Here is a 17,395-nt window from a genome sequence, read left to right on the forward strand (position 1 = left end):
TTTTCAAAGATAAATCTGTTAATAATGAGCAGGTTTTTTATAAGCCCTAAAGATCATAAATCATTTTTAATCGGATTAAAACAATAACTCCCACTGTTGGAATAGTTTTCACAGTATCTTCTGGATTGGCTATATAATTTGGTGTCAATCAGCACACTGTTGAGAATTTCTTCTGCTTCTGCTCAGACGGCCTGCTACCTTCTGAAAAGTTTTGTCCAAATTAATCTGTGTGCAAATAGAACAGGACTGAGGAAAGTTATATTTTCATAAATGTCCATAAGAGTTCAGATTACCATGGTGATAGCTTTGTATTTTATTTAAACTAAAGCTTTGCTTGTGTGTCTAAGATTAAGGAAAAAATAATAATCTGTTAGAATGGAGATTAGCAAACATCAACATAGTGTAGGACAGTGTCTGCATCCCATCAACAATAAGTCATTTCAGGGAACTGTTCAGTTTTTCATATTCTCTTCTCACGTAGAGTATTATTAGATTGCAGTGTGGAATCATGTTGAGGTAACATTTTCTCATCGTCTGAGCTCACCAGTATCTTGACAAATAAATCTTAAAAATAAAGGAAAACAGATTGTTAGTCAACCTGAAAATTGAGAAAAGTCCTTGTTTGTTAACTCTGAAATGCTGACTAATTTAAAGGTGGAAAGGGATTTATGTGGCCTGAGCAAAAATATGATGGCTGAGATAGAGGAAGAGAAAGTGAGAGAGCAGTCGCCTGTCTTATCTCGGTGCCGTGACGAGGAGTTCAGAACACACCAGCACGTGGTTTTCCACAGGCCTGTTTATGAAAGTGAAAATTTGCACTGTTCCTCTGAACTGTCTCAATTCACTGAACTGTACTCTTCCTGAGAATTCCTGTTCTACACAGAAGAACAGAATTTGTTGTGTTCAGAGGTTTTCCTTTGCATCTTTCTTTCTTGATATTGAATCTATTAATAAACTGAATTTGGTAAAAACAGATAATTGCACAAGCACTTCAGATTTTTGTGGTGTAGCTGAACCTCAGCGTGTTCTACGATAGCTGACACATTTTTTCCTGGGCTTATCTGGAATGATTAATGTTGAGCTGAGTTTGAAGGATTTCTGCTTATCTTACTACAGCTCCCTCTATGAGTGTAATGGGGCAACCACAGCAATGTTGCCTCTGCACTTGAAGTAACTGGTGTAGATAATGTGGAATCAAAGGCTTCCACTTTAGCCAACGGATCCAGGCGGGGGAGTTCCGATGTGGAAGGTCATAAGGCTGAGGCAGGTCTCCAGCTGCAACTATAGCAAAGGTAAAGACTGTTGTCTGAATGAACTTTACAACTCTGATCAGAATGTTACAGCCATCCATCACAAACAGATTATTCCTTCTCCAGAGTGAAACAACCGTTCTTACTTACCTTACCTTACTTCTTGTTTTAGTGAGAAAGCTAGCAGCACAGTTCTGGATCAGCTGCAGTTCTCTGGCTGATTTTTTTAGTCAGAACCTGTGAAGATGTTGCTGCAGTAATCAGTGCAACTAAAGATAAACACATAGATGAGTTTCTCTAATGCTGAGACATTAGTCTTTTAATCCAGGAAATGTTCTTCAGGTGATAGAAAGCTGACTTTTTGTCTTTATGTGGCTCTGAAGGTTCAGGTCAGAGGTCATCACTACTCCCAGATTTCAGCCTGATCTCTATCTGTTATAACTGAAGTTGTGTGTTAACCCTAGATGGTTCCTCTTTGGGTCCAAAGATAATAACTTTTGTTTCTGTTCAGCTGGAGAAAGTTATGGCACTTCCACACAATGATTCGCACCACAGCATTCTAAGCATTTGTTCAGTCACCTGGTGACATCATAATGTATAGCTGTGCATCTCTGCACAGTTATGGTAGTTGAGCCTGACTGTTATTTTACAGCAGAGGTCTGATTTGAATAATTTTACAGTCTAGTTAAAGGTAGATTATTTTTCGTTCTTGCTCAAACATAAAATTCTGGAACTCAAAAGGTGTGTACTTTCTTTTTAATATATAACTCAGTTCAAACTGTCAATGACCTGTTGAAACTCCAAAGATGGTTCAGTTACTCCCAATAGAAAACAGGCTTCAACTCAGCAAACTTTAGAAAAATATAGTTCAGAGCAGTAGTGACTCAGTGGGTAGAGTGAGCACTCCATGTAGCTGCTAGGTTTTACCTCAGCTGTCCTGGGTTTGATTCCCAATCCTGGGCCACCAGCTGTGTTCATGTGAACTCTCTGCTCAATAAAAGTCACCAAGAAAAAGTAAATAAAAACGGATGTTTTTCTAAAATGCATATGCTTCTAAGATTAACACAATTTTGCAATAAACAGTAAAGATAAATACTGAGCAGCAGGGGATCGGTAGTGGATTGGTGCTGCATCTACAACAATGCAGATTCTGTACATAACTGCTGTGGTGAAGAAGGAGTTCAGCCAAAAGGCAAAGCTCTTGATTTATTGGTCAGTCTGCCCTTATCTATAAACACAAACTGTGTTCAAACCAAAAGAATGAGATCACAAATACAAGTGGCAAAAGTGTGTTTCATGAACTCTCCTTTTCAGCAGAAAATCTGGAAGGAGAAGATCAAGACTTCTGCTTTTTGTAGCTCAAGCTGTGTCTTGTGCTTCAGGACAAAGATCCAAAGCTCACCTGTAAGTCCACTTCTTAAAGGCTCAATAAAGTTTTTAGGAATGGCCCAGTCCATGTTTGTGGCATGGCCTTAAACATGCTGCTAATACTTGAAAAACGTCCAATGTGGTCGAATTAAACCAGGATTGACGAAATGGTTGAACTGAAGTCGAACTGTCGACGCTCAGTCACATGGTTTTTAGATGTTTGTTTTCACACACACCCTTCAAGGTCCACAAAACCACCTCTATATTTTCTTCCTAAGAGATAAAACTACAGTTTCTGATTGGTTCTGATACAATGAGATGGAACTAGATGTTGTGGTTCAACTTCCAGCCAGTTTTTAATGTCTTTGTGTTCTTGGATTAGGATTTATCAGGTAAATGAATTTAAATTTTATAGCGCTGTTCTACTCACATGACCACTCAAGGCGCTTTTACACTACAGTCACATTCACCCAACCACACACACATCTACAACAGTCTACCCTTCAGCAGGCACGCATGCATGCATGCACGCACACACACACACATTCACACACTGGTACACAGACAGGGCTGCAGGTAGAGCGGGGGTTGCAGCAGGACCCTGGCCTGGACCTACAGGGGGCCCAGATGGGAAGCAGGACATGACTTCAGAAATCCAATTCTGTTTTTTAACACATCTGACAAGAACTGTAAAAGAAGAGCCTTTCCTGTTGAATACTATGTACTAGGTTATATAGTAGGGTGCCCCATTGTTGACTCATGGTTGCTAAAAACTTTATCACACTGACTGATTTTAATGACATAGTGGGTGTAAAATATTGAAAAAAATGTTGTTTGACATGACTGGCTTTATCTCTTATATTTAACTTTATGACACACAAAACAACAAATGAGTTGTCCTTATTGTCTCCATTTGCATTCTGGGTAAAGCTTGTCACCAACATCAGTCACTTGGCAACAATTGGCAATTTAGCTAGAGCAGGGGCGTCCAAAGTCGGCCCTCGAGGGCCGGCATCCTGCATGTTTTAGTTCTTTCCCTGGTTTAATACACCTGGATCAATTGATGGCTCGTTAGAAGGCCTAAGCGGAACATTGACAAGCTGAAAAGGTTGTTACCACCACCAGGGAGAGAACTAAAACATTCAGGATGCCGGCCCTCGAGGACCAACTTTGGACACCCCTGAGCTAGAGCATTTCTACGGACTACGTTAACATGTTTTGAATTTGTGTTGTTTGATCATTAATGACCATTAGCCTGATGTTTCTGTTTTTCTCTTGGTTTGTTGTACTTCATGTCAGATGGACTTCAAAATGACATAGTCGCTCTTTGTGGTGATGAAACTTGTTGGCTTCGCTGTTACGGGCATGTCCATGTTGTAAGGTTAAATTATCATGAGCTTTATTATTTGGGCCTGGTCATTAGCCCCGCCCCCCCCGGCCGACGCTGTCTTGTTCCGCTACTGCGTACATGTTTGCCTGAGGAGCGGAGGCAGCAGGATGGCGTCTTGTCTGGAGCTTATTGTAACAAGGTAAGTTCCATGTTAAAATTATAATGTTTTTGACTATTTTTTCTGTTTACGCAAGAGTATCAAGTTCATATACACAGTTTGCTTAACGTACGTTTATTTGTTTGGATATCACGGTATATACGACTATTTATTATCTTAACCGAACATTAAAACTGTCAGGAAAATCTGGAGGCCATTTGAGTTAACATTATTTAGCTGTGGGGGTCGTTTTCTTTAAGTTTTTGGCTGTAGACTGCAAAATGGGGGAGTGGCTGTGCTGGACCATTGGCTTGATCTATACCACAGGTGTCAAACTCCAGTCCTGGAGGGCCACTGTCCTTGAGCAACCTGCAACATTTAGATGTGCCGCTGCTGCACCACACCTGAATACAATAATTGGGTGATTAGCAGAACTCAGATTTCTATGTTAATATATATTTTACACCATTCTGTGTTGGATTAACACGTTCATAGTGTTAACTTTTGACAAAAAACACTAGTATTGAGTAAGTCAACACTGTTGTGCGTTTAATTTCAACTACTGTGAATAACACATTTCTACACTGTTAGAATTATGTTTGTTATCATTCTTACATTTGTAATTTTATGTTACTAGTTTTTATTTAGAGGTTTAATGTTCAAATTTTTGAAACTGGGGAGACAAAATTAAATCTTCCTTAATCAAGCATTGTTGTACAGATGGCGACTTAGATCTTCCTGGGATAGTCCTGAGCTGTAAAACGTGTGTTAATGTGTTAATTTAGTTTTTGTGTCTCCCCTCTGTCTGAATTCACATCCTACTGTGAAGATTTCACACCCTCCATTCCTGTTCACACCTTTCTCTCCCCTGCTAATAAAAGAGACAAACAAACTGAAGGTTTTCAGAACACATGGTGAGCAGCTTGGAGGAGCAGTTCACTGTGTCTTCTCCTTCTGCAGAAGCTTGGTTGAAAACTCATATACGTTGTCTGTGGTTCTCTTTTTTCATGTAGGTTTAAGAAAATACCTATCATACACCATCCAGAGTGGACCAATATAGACACTTTCAAAATGTTGAATTCAACTCTGTAGGAGTTGACTGAACACTTCCAAATTTGCTGTGTAGACATTTGCACTGGACACGATACACTTTCACATCCATCCATTTTCTGTACACCCTTGTCCCTAGTGGAGTCGGGAGGGTTGCTGGTGCCTATCTCCAGCTAACGTTCCGGATGAGAAGCGGGGTACACCCTGAACAGGTCGCCAGTCTGTCGCAGGGCAACACACACACACGCACACCCGCACACAAACACACCTAGGGAGAATTTAGAGAAACCAGTTTACCTGACAGTCATGTTTTTGGACTGTGGGAGGAAGCTGGAGTACTCAGAACCCCAGCATGCACAGGGAGAACATGCAAACTCCATGCAGAAAAATCTCAGGCTGGGAATCAAACCCAGAACCTTCTTGCTGCAATTCAACAGCGCTACCAAATATGCCACTGTTGACCCCCACAATACACTTTAATCACTCCAAATAAAGTCACGCTACACACAACACTGCTGAGTTATTGCATGAAGTCATGTCATTATCTCATCCTTAATACCTGCAGTTATATGTATTGACAAATACAGAAAGAAATTACAATTCGGATTTGATCCCAACACTGAATAGTTAAAGCTTAATCAGAGGCCAAAATAGCTTATTGCAGCACCTACATATAGACGTGGCTTTCACTGAGACATAAACCAAACAGCACCCTCTGCTGTCGGGTGGAATGTTCTGCTGATTAAGAATATTTCCCTTATTTTACAGAAATGTTCACCTTATTGCCTTGAGTTTTGAGTTGTTTTCACACACATAGCCTGACAGAACAGCTTTGGGATGAGAAGTCATCCACTGCGGACGGGGACGAGGAGTCGACGCAGTCCAACCAGTCTGCAGCAGAGGATCGTGGGTATCCGTCCTGCGGTGCAGAGCCTGGAAACATGAACTTCCAGTAGGAATCTCCTCTGAACAGATAAACAGAACCTAAAAGTGGGAGAAGAAAGTTACAACAGGGACACGGCTACACTGATAACCTCAGCAGTTTCTAGACAAAAAACTCAGCTAATTTTTTACATTTTTGTTCTTAAAGGGGCAGTATTATGTAAAATAAAAATTTTTGAGCTTTACATCTTGTCATGATGTTATTTCCTCATCTAAAGCATACCAGACAAAGCTCCTCCTAAGAGCTGTAGTTTCTAAGCTTCCAAGCTTCTGCCTCACCGCTCCCCCACAACTCCCTCACTCAGCTCCTTCATAATACTGGTTAACTGCTCATCAGCTGAGCTCATCTTAATAAGAGCTACTTCTCAGTGAAACCCTGGTAAAACAAACAAAAAAAAATGTTGCTAAAGGGTTAATAGAGGAGCCATGATGTTCTGACTTTCTGAAGGTTTCTGAAGTTTCAGAAAAAGTCAAACTTCTTTTAAGTCATAATTGATTAGGTAGCTTTTTTTATTAACAACTGAAGTTAACATAGTTACCTGATTGTGCTATAAAATGAAACTATGTGCCTGTAAAACACATAATTCTGCCCCTTTAACCAACTCAATTCCACTTCAATAGATTTCAATTCATATTTAAAATGAGAGCAGAGACTCTAACACGTTCCGAGACCATTCACTTCCTCACCGTCGTTGTCGGTGGTGTAGGCCGCTGACACCATCCCTAAGAAGCTGGCTCCACTTGTCTTCCTGCTTCTCTTTCTCTAAGTTTCCCACTTTTCCCCACACAGGTCCTTCCTCTGGATCCCACACCAGGGCCCAGCGCCCAGATCCTGGCACTGCTTCATCCTCATCATCAGGTTGTCCTCGGGTCAGGCTCACCCCCATCCGGAGAGCAGTCAGGGGCTGAGGGTAGCCGTCCTGAAGGGACAGATCCCTGAATAGCCAGAACCTGGAGCCTGCAGCAGCACACAGTGGCCAGGTAAGGGAGCTGAAGCAAGTATGAACATACTGCAAAAGAGTTCACACCCCTTGAACCTTTTAACATTTTATCACGACAACCACAGACCAGTGGCTCTTTGGACCTTCCACAATGGCTCTAAAAAACTTTGACTAAAAGTGATAAAGAACCAACTAATGTTTATACATACAGCTATAACAAATACAGATTTTAGCAGATCAGTCCAGATGTCAGGAACAGGGTCAGGCCAAAACACTGCACAGGTAAACATATTAAAATGGTGTTGTGCACCGCTGATGAAGATGATGGCGTGATCTGAATGCCTCTCCAGCACAGCATCCAGGCGCAGCAGGTCAGCGGGCAGACCCCTCCACAGCCTCCTGACCACAGCACCACGCCCTGATACCAAACCCCCACCATTCACCCGCCACACCGTCAGGCCTGCAGCGACACCAACATTTGTGTGACAAACTGGAGAAAGAGTTTCTAGTTGTCCCTCCAGAATGTGTTAATTGGATGCAACATTAGCAGCTCAGCAGCTTAAATAGGAAACATGAGGCTTCAACACACTGAAGGATGAGGTTTATAAAGGCAGAGATTAATTTAAAAGGTGTGTAGGGTTTATTTACTGGGGTTTCTTTAGTCTTTTTGTCCTTTTGTGCTATAAATACTTTCAGAAGCATATGCAGTTAGCTACTGTTGCTATAAGCTACATGCTGAATGTACAGTTCTGGAAAAAATAAAGAGACCACTTAAAATGATCAGTTTCTCTGATTTTACATTTTTTGCAGAAAATGAGAAATGGTCAAATTAATGAAAAGATGCAATGCTTTCATATCTCAAATAATGCAAAGAAAACATGTTCATGTTCATTTGGAAACAACAACACTAATGTTTGAACTCAGTAAGAGTTCAGAAATTAATATTTGGTGGAATAACCAGGAGGTTTTTCAATGTGGCTCATTTTTTTCAGAGCTGTATATATTGAAAGAGATAACATGTTTAATTCCTTTATTGTTTCCAACATTCAAACCTTTGAAGAAGAAAGTCTCTCCTCTTATCTTTGCCACAACGTCAAAGTTGGTGTTACAACGATCTATGGGAGGACTGAAGCGACAAAAACAGAGTCAAAGGACACATGGTGATTTGTTTGGTCAATCAATCAAGCAATCAAATTTTATTTGTATAGCACATTTCAGCAGAAAGGCATTCCAAAGTGCTTTACATCATAAACACAAAAACAAAGTCATGCAACATAGAATTAACAATCAAAACATTACATTAAGTTAAGTGCCATCGTTAAATTCTTAATTGATTATGTTTGAAATACAACTCTAAACAGATGGGTTTTTAGTTGAGATTTAAAGGCACTCAGTGTTTCAGCTGTTTTACAGTTTTCTGGAAGTTTGTTCCAGATTTGTGGTGCATAGAAGCTGCATGCTGCTTCTCCTCGTTTGGTTCTTACGGTGGCCGACAGGTGCAAATGCGCAGCAACAGAGAAAACATGCAAACAAAAAAAGACACGTGCACAAATGAAATGCAGCAAACATAAAAATAGACGCAAACAAAAAGCAAATAAAATGCAGCAAACAAAAAAGAGAGACGCAAACAAAAAAAGAATACAACCACAAATGAAATGCAGCAAACAAAAAGTGCTGAAAACGGAAGTGCTCCAGACCACTGGAGGGACTCAAATAAAAACAGCTGTGTCCAAATTTAGGGTCTGCATCCTTTAAAGCGGGTGTTCAGAAAAGCTGCAATGGCGAAAAAATTATTTTTGCTGTACTACACTTAAAATTACACAAAATTATTTTTTACAATGTTTTTAGGCGAGAATGTAGATGTATAGATCTGAAATATCTGCTCAGTTCATCAACAAATCACTTAATTGCAACATTGCTCGAACATTTTCGGAGATGTCTGCTCCTGCTGCATTAACAGCCAGCTCCCCTCGCCAGCTGTCAGCTGGCCGGGCGCTCCAGGTTCGGCACACCGAGAGAGAACGCATGTCTCCCGGCAAATTGTTTTAAAAACTCCCAATAGTTTTCCCCTAAGAGTGGAGGTGAAACACAGAAAGTAAGCCAGGTAATAGCTGTAAAAAAATTTTGGTTCACTAAAGTATTTAATTTATTCCTGAGCAAATGGGTTTGACTGAATAATGCTAAGCCTTGCTGCATTTCATTTGTTTGCGTCTCTCTTTTTTGTTTGCTGCATTTCATTTGTGGTTGTATTCTTTTTGTTTGCGTCTCTCTTTTGTTTGCTGCATTTTATTTGTGGTTGTATTCTTTTTTGTTTGTGTCTATTTTTATGTTTGCTGCATTTCATTTGTGCGCGTCTTTTTTTTATTTGCATGTTTTCTCTGTTGCTGCGCATTTGCACCTGTCGGCCACCGTAGGTTCTGGTTCTGGGGATGCAGAGCAGACCAGAGCCAGAAGACCTGAGGTGCAATAAATTAAGTAAACTTCCTTTTGTGTCTGTTTCCATCACTCACACACTTCATGACTCTGTGCTGATCCTACATCTGGTCACTGCAAAGTACTTCTGTTACTGTCAAAGTGTCATTCAGTTCCACTCCAGTCCTACTATACTGCGATACATATAACTACTGTAAAAAAGTACTTGTTTGTACTCACTTAAGTCTTGAATGTACCAACTTCCTCTGAGCTCAGTGTTTTCACTTGCCTTCAAGAAATACTATAAAAAATTAACTTATACAGAATTTTAGCTGTAAACACTGAAAGCATTTTGAATGAATGGCTAATCCCAACTCCATGATCCCGCGTTGTGACAGTCTCCCAGTTTGTCTTTGTACAGGTCGTACCCAGGTCTGTGATGATGGTGATGGGCTCTGTGGTGCAGCTTAGGCTCCGTTGTAAGGCGAGGAACATCTGTCAGCAGAAGCTGGTTCCTTTTACCTGTAGCGGAAATTAAAATACGTTAAACTTGAAAAGCCTCACAGAACAGGAATGGGATTATTCACTTAAAATCCTTAAAACCACAATTAAAAACTCAGCCAACGCCTCCTGCAAATGCGCCATGAAGAGACGGGAATGTTGAGCTATAAACCATGCAGACTGGCAGCTGTGTCTGCAAAGCTTACAGGGTATTCTGGGAAAGGAAATGGTGCAATTAGTTCCACTTTTCACCAGACACTTCCCTTCCTCTGATCCTCTGATGCTTTACAATACAATGCTTTGACATGGGAAGGCAGAAGTTTAAAGCTGACAGCAGTAGTCAGTAACAGCAGTTGTCAGACCCGCCAACGTATTCTATTGACTATTAGGATGCATTCACATCAGCCCCTTTCAGTTTAACTTTAGTTCATTTGCTTAGAAAGTGCGGTTCATGTGTGGAGTTATGAATGTATAATTGAAATCTGATGAGGATCAAAAACATGAACTCTGGTCAAATGCATATGTGAATACTAAGCAAACTGGAGACCGCTCTAAAAGCAGGAATTAGATTGTAGCACAGGGAATTCTGGGTAAATACTACCAAAATATAAACAAGCAAGTCTAGCACTAGAATTGGCCCGTGGTGTTTTACCAAAGACAAAAGAAAAATCCTATAGTCGCTAAAAATCTGACACTACTCTACTTTTGTTTACATTTTGCAAAGAAGGAAGTTGCTCTCAGTATCTTCAGAGGTTTTTGTGTTGCTTCTCTGAGTGGTTCCTGGTACCACTCAGATGGAGTATAAAGGTTTTTCAAAAGGTTCCGTTTGTTTGACTCAGTGCTGTGTGAAAGCAAACCACACCAGCTGAAAAAGGAACAAACATAATTTTCAGCCCAAAATTGACGATTGAAGTCGGAGTGAAAACACCCTCTTAATAGTCTAAACCTTTGCCTGTTCTCATTCCAGCACAGGAAGATGCTCAGATATAATTCAAGTATAATAATATTTATACCATCTAGAGGTTGTAAAGTTATGTTTTGGTTCATGTAGCTTGTGCTTCCTTACAATCACATTGCATCATTACCACATGTGGTAATGATGCAGTACTGTTCCTACCATAGATGTGAGTGATGTGCTCCAGGTCCTGCTGTTCCAGGCGGTAGTGCAAAGGGTCTCCAACAGGACCGTGGTAGTATGGCCTCATCACTGAGTGGCGGGACGAAGAGTGGGCCAGGCCCAGAGCATGGCCAAACTCATGGACCAACACCGTAAACAGGTCCGTACCCTCATAAGCTGGAGGGGAATATACACAGTTATACAAGAGTTATTACAAAGTAGATGTGTCTCTTAAAGCTTGTTTCTGACCACAAGATGGTGCTGTTGGACAGAAATGAACCAACTACAAACCAAGAGCCTTTGGGGTCATCTAAGGCAGACAACAGAAAAAAATACAGTTTTGCACATGAAGTGAGTGGAGGGATTGTTTTTATGCGCAATACCACTAAAATCTACTGAACTGTGCCTCCAAAACATTTCCAGTTTCTGATTCACACATAAAGAATTAAAATATAACCAACAATGTAAAAATTAGTTAATTCCAGGGTCTGTAATTAATTAATTACTGTTTAATTGAAAATTATACATTGTCAAAACAAGCAACATTCTCAACTCAAAAACCCTTTTTGCTGTAAAAATGTTTGAATAAATATACATATGAGCTAATCAATCAAGACATTTGTTTTTAATATGGTGTTTGTTCAACCATCATACTGGTGCAAAGTGGTGTTAGAGCTGTACAAACAAGCTCAAAGAATAATTTTTATTCATGGAACTTCGTGATCAAATCTGTCTCTGGAAGCGTGGACAATAGATGCTACAGTGGCGTATTGGGGCCATTGTAGATAGAAAAAAGGAGTACACTTACATATAACAAGCTTGAGATTATTCTCAGAAAAAAATTGCTAGAAATTGCTTTCTTTGTGCATTCTAGAACATTTCAGAAATTATCTTAAAATTAGTTCTCTTTTTTTAAATTTTTTTTTATCCACACTGGACCCAACAAGCCATTGTGTAGGGAACGTTAGCATTGGGGATGTGGTGCTGCTACATGGTTAGCATTGAGATGTTATTTTAGGCTTGAATAGCTTCACTGACAGGCCAACTCCTTTTAGCACAAGTTGAACACAACAATACTCCTTTCCAGCGTCCAATCAGATCAATTTTTGAAGCTAAAACTAATCACATGATCCAAGTGTAGCGAGTTTGCTTGGCTACACGTTAACTCGTGTAGCCAAGCGAACGAGTTAGCGTTCTGACGCTCAAAAACAGACATGTTTCTGTTTTTGAGCGTCAGATTTATGGTGTACCAAAAACAATACAAAACATGCAGTATGTATGTTAAAAAAATGCAATTAACTGCGTTAAAAATTTTAACACTATAAGCTTCCTAACTTCAAATCAAAATGAACATGTTAAAGTTCCACCCCTGGTAAAAATATTTAAATACAGCTAATTAAATTCCACATAATAGTAGGTCCAAAAACAACACTTCTTTGGTCTTCAAACAATCATGCAGATTTCTATTTAAAGCCAGACTACTGGTGTCTTTTTGCCAACAGGTGTGCAATGGCGGATTAATATGCGTAAAATACCATCTGCCCAGGCCACCATTCTCTGGGCACCATTCTCTAGGCACCATTCTCTGCTCATTTTGCTAAATGAGCAAAATGCTAAAATTAGCATAATTTAATGCTCTAAAATGAACACTCTAAAATGAAGGTATTATTTATGTTCTTTTATTAATAAATAAGTGCAGCCTGACCTGGCTGTCTGAAAGCCCACTGCTCCTCTGCATCCAGATGAACTCCTCCTGCCCTGGCAGGATCTGAAGGGAAGAAAGCATGACCCACTGCTCCACCGGCTCCATCGAAGGGATAGCCATCACCGTGGTAACCTTGGAGAAAGTCTACCTGCAGGTCAGCTGCCTCTGGGTTGCCCACCTGGATGCAAGACAAATCAACAGAGTACAGCACCCAACAAAAGTATCTATGGCATCCACAAACTTTAGCACTTCAATGGCATTTTAGTTGATAGAAGTAGATAGGCCCCTTGCCTCAATAATCTGTACAACATTCTTTCACTGAAACCTAATAATCCAGGCTTTAATGATCTAGTTAGAGGTTTGTCCCTATTTGTTTCATAAAATCCAAGAGGTGAATTTCCTATTTTATTGCATTTCATACAACCACCATCAAACAAATGTGCCAACCTCATGGAATTCCAGCGGCGTTGGCTCTGCCCAGACTCTTAGAGCATAGAAGACCAGAGAACGAATCATCTCCCTGGACAGGTGTGAAGAGGAAGGATAGGAGTGCAACCTAAGAAGGTGAAAATACTCTGTGAGTAGAAGAAAAGGGCAAAGTGAAAGAAAAATAATAATTGCCCTATTTAGGATAGTTACAAAGTAAGTAGCTAACTTAGAAACCAACCCATACATTCTCTCCACTGAATTGTTTGTTCATTTAATCAAATTCCTGACTTTTTCTGAATTTAAGCTACATGATTTATTCCACTATGTCATAGACACCATTTCCCCTTACACCGGAGGAGACTTAAAAGCGTACAAAGGCCTAGATGCCAACCAGTTTTTTTGTACATGCTAGGCAGCATGATAGTGGGGCATTTTCTTACTATTGATTAGACATACCTTCTCAATAATGCAATATTTGATTGCATCTCACTAATCTTGATGACTCATGAAGTATAGGAAGGTTAATCTTCTTACTTTATAAAAAAGTGTTCACTGAAAATCTGCAAATACATCAAGAGCTGCCAGTTCTTACGATTGGCAGCTGTTATCCATCGCCGTCTTCTTTCCTCATCAGAAGGTTTACGATAAAATGGCAAGTTTGGTTTGCATCCTCATCTGTTTGTGCATCTGTTGAGCACTCTGTGACCATTTCTAAATAAAAGCAGTATTGGTCAACTGTCTGTTTTTGGACAATCATTACAGGAGTTAATGCAGGTATCGGTTCTTTTGACATCTGCCATGTTGGAATGGAACGCTTTTTGAAGAGAATGACATCAAGTTCAAAGGGTAAATAGAGACACAAACTGCTGGGTCACTACAGCTACAGGATACAAATCTATTGCTCTTTCAAATTCAGGTTACACTACAAGTTCTGGTATCCTGGACGAGCCCCCAATTTCTGATCCGATCAGACCCTTTTGACTCCAACATGAAAGGCAAGCTTAACGCTCTCTTTTAAACCAGACCTAGCATGCCCTCCCTTGGTCTAAAAAGCCAATGTTTAATTATTATATTTTGGTGACGTGAATGATACACACCAATGTGCAATTAGGCAGAGTAAGAAGAGTTATAATAGACTTCCATCCAACCTCCAGTTTATGTTCCTACGGGTCCACATGGAGACAGATCTCCTCCTCCGTATCTCCTTCCCCTGCTGGAGGACCAGTAACTTGGATGGTCCATCTTGGTCAGGAAGGGAGCAGCGTGGGCTCTTCATCAGCACCATTGTTTCCTCATCTAGACAGTCCAAGTACAGAAAGATACATTCACATTTAAACCTCGGGTCAGAGGAGTAGATCTGACCCGAGTCCAATATTGGGTGTCGTCCTCACCTAAAACTCCGGAGTCTTTGAGGCCAGCAAACGTTTGCATGGCTTTGACAGCGTCAGTGACAGCTGTCCAGGCCTGCAGCAGCCCGGTGGAGGGGTCTGATCGGGGCAGGTAGCCATACTTGATCAACCAATCCTACAGAAGAGAACAGTCGTTTCTGCCTCAATTATTTAATTAGGCCTCTCATACAAAATCCTTATCTTTGCTTTTGGTTAATGAGCCATCCCAGACTTGGTAGGACATCGTCCCTTTGGATCACTGAAACTTCAATTTAAAGTCAGAAATCTGTTTGTGGAAAGTGATTCTGAGATTATTTCTCACTTTAACGAGTTCATTTTTCTCAGTGTAAGTCTATCTTTGTGAACTAGACTACCATAGCAGCCTGTAAAAACAAGTAGAGTATCTTTGAACGCTGTATATCTACCAAATAAGACGTACTTCTTGTTTGTATTGGTGAAACTAATTCTCTTCAGATATGTTTCACAAATGCGCAGCTGTATCAAAATAATCTGACCTAAATTCACGGGTCAAATATTGTTTAATAAAAACTATCTATGGTATTTTACCACCATCTGGGTGCTCTCATCTTTGGTGGGTGTAGCAGGTTGAGACGAGGGAGTTGGGGTCACGCTGGCAGCAGAAGCTGTCTGTATCCATTCATTACTCAGGCACAGGATGAAAATCCACATTTTCATCTTGGTTGCATGTTTTTTGTACAGGACGACTCAGCGCTCGCTCTCAGAGTACAGGAAGAAGCACGTGGACTGTCAGCCAGATCTCCATCCCTGGTGAAACACAAAGCAGCTGTATCATTAATGTCATAATGTTCATCATTCAGCTATTTGACTCAAACTAAAATGAAATGACATAAGATATTAGCAACTAACAATTATTTAATTAATCATTATTTATTAATCATAAATAATGATTAATTAATCATTAATCATATTTTAGTGTGTTAAATTTTAACATACTTTGATTAATGTACTTTAACTGTACTATTTTGGAACAACTAATTTTGTGCTTAGTATACTTTAGTAGTATTTAAATAGTATTAAATTACAACTTTTAGTATACTTAACATAACATACTTTTTTGGAACAACTTCAAGTAGTACTTAATGTACTTAAAGTGTACTTTTTAAATGTAATATTTAAGAGCTTGATTATTATATTTTGAGTGTACTAATTCTGTCATAGAATTTTATTAAAAATAAACTTTCAACATACTTCAAATATATTTTAAATATATTATAAATATATTTAAATTACCCTTAATTGTTATTTTTGATTTCTTGCTATGCTATGTATTAATTAGTTTTATTTTGTAACCAGGTTGCTGCATGTTGCAGACTTCTGCCCAGGTCCCTCTTGAAAATGACATCTGGATCTCAACAGGGTTCATCCGGTTAAATAAAGAAAGTTTTAAAAAGGTATACTTTATTAACCTAAAATTACCATTTATAATGTAATTTAAAACATAGTTAAATTAATAATTTAAAGTAGTGTTAAGTGAATTTTCAAAAATTCTATTTTGAGCATATATTTTAAAATATACACAAAATATATTTTAAATATATTTTAAATATACTTGAGCAAGTGTATATTTACACTTGGGCAAATATATATTTTGTTCATTTAAAGTATACTTTTATTTAATATATTAAAAGTGTATTTTGGTACAATTATGTTTAAGTGTGTTTAAAGTTATAATTTCAAAATTGGTACAAGTATACTTTTAGCATACTTCAGATATATTTATAGGTAGTACACTTAAACTCCTTTGAGCTTTTTTTGATCTATAAAGCAGTCTGTGGCCAAGTTGTTCCAGAGGTTAAATTGATATTATTAGGGCTTAATTAACAAAATGACAGCAAATTTGCTTACTTCATAACTTCATAACCAGCTACCTTTACTCCAATGGTCTGTTTAACAGCTACAGTCTCAAATCAGCTCAGCCCTCCAGGACTGTCAGAAACAGTAACATTAAACCTGTTGGGGGAAAATATACTACCTTTGCTTTGCATTGTCCCCACATGATGGCAATGATATAGTAGGATCCAATTAAATTATGGGTTGTTGCTATGTTGTTGTACGGTGTTTTAAGATCTTGTTCAATGTGACCCTTTTTTAACGTTGAGCCCCTGCCCCTCCAAAGGTTCTCTGCACGGCCCTGGCAACCATCAATCGTAAGAACTGAAGACCATCAGAGCATTTGCAGCTTTGCAGTAAACACTTTTTGCAAAACTAGATTAAATAAGATTAGTATGATGCAATCAAATATTGCATTATGAAATCAAATCATTACTAGCCATGGAGAAAATGTCCTTCTGTCATCATGTTTTCTACCATGTACGAAAATAATTTTTGTACAATTTTAAGTCTGCTCCAGTCTAAAGGGAAATGCTGTTTATGAAATAGTGCTATTTGGAGTGAATTCAGGCAAAGTCGACAATTTGATCAACTCAACACATCATGGGTGTGCTGTGGTGGTACAGGGGTTAAGCACAGTCCACATATGGAGGCCTCAGTCCTTGACATGGCCATCGCTGATTCGATTCCTGGCCTGGCGACCAGTGGCGGAGCCAGAGAGGGGGCCAGGGGGGCCAGTGCCCCCCCTGTCATCTGATTGGCCCCCCCAGTGGCCCCCCCAGATGATTGACATGTAACAGCACCAGGTCATTTCTGTACATTATTTGGAATTATTCTAAGCCAACCTAATATCTAAAGAAGAAAAACAATAATAAATATATCAAAAGAAAATGTATAAAACTTTATATAAGTCCATGTGACATAAATAAATAG

At 39.4% G+C, this 17,395-nt stretch overlaps 1 protein-coding gene across 1 annotated transcript in view; it reads right to left on the reverse strand.

Annotated features, from left to right (window-relative positions):
* Positions 1–5,535: 5,535 nt before the first annotated feature.
* The window catches only part of LOC103470996 (matrix metalloproteinase-17), a 43,885-nt gene continuing 32,025 nt past the window's right edge, over positions 5,536–17,395 (reverse strand). Inside the window, 12 exon segments of the mRNA XM_074186865.1 lie at positions 5,536–6,139; positions 6,785–6,800; positions 6,802–7,055; positions 7,349–7,498; positions 8,091–8,164; positions 9,879–9,972; positions 11,069–11,245; positions 12,774–12,951; positions 13,221–13,329; positions 14,351–14,498; positions 14,594–14,726; positions 15,158–15,376. Of these exon segments, the coding sequence (XP_074042966.1) occupies positions 5,961–6,139; positions 6,785–6,800; positions 6,802–7,055; positions 7,349–7,498; positions 8,091–8,164; positions 9,879–9,972; positions 11,069–11,245; positions 12,774–12,951; positions 13,221–13,329; positions 14,351–14,498; positions 14,594–14,726; positions 15,158–15,286 (1,641 nt within the window). The 5' untranslated portion in view covers positions 15,287–15,376 and the 3' untranslated portion in view covers positions 5,536–5,960.

Source organism: Poecilia reticulata, linkage group LG10 (genome assembly GCF_000633615.1).
Source record: "Poecilia reticulata strain Guanapo linkage group LG10, Guppy_female_1.0+MT, whole genome shotgun sequence".
NCBI classification, from domain to species: Eukaryota; Metazoa; Chordata; class Actinopteri; order Cyprinodontiformes; family Poeciliidae; genus Poecilia; species Poecilia reticulata.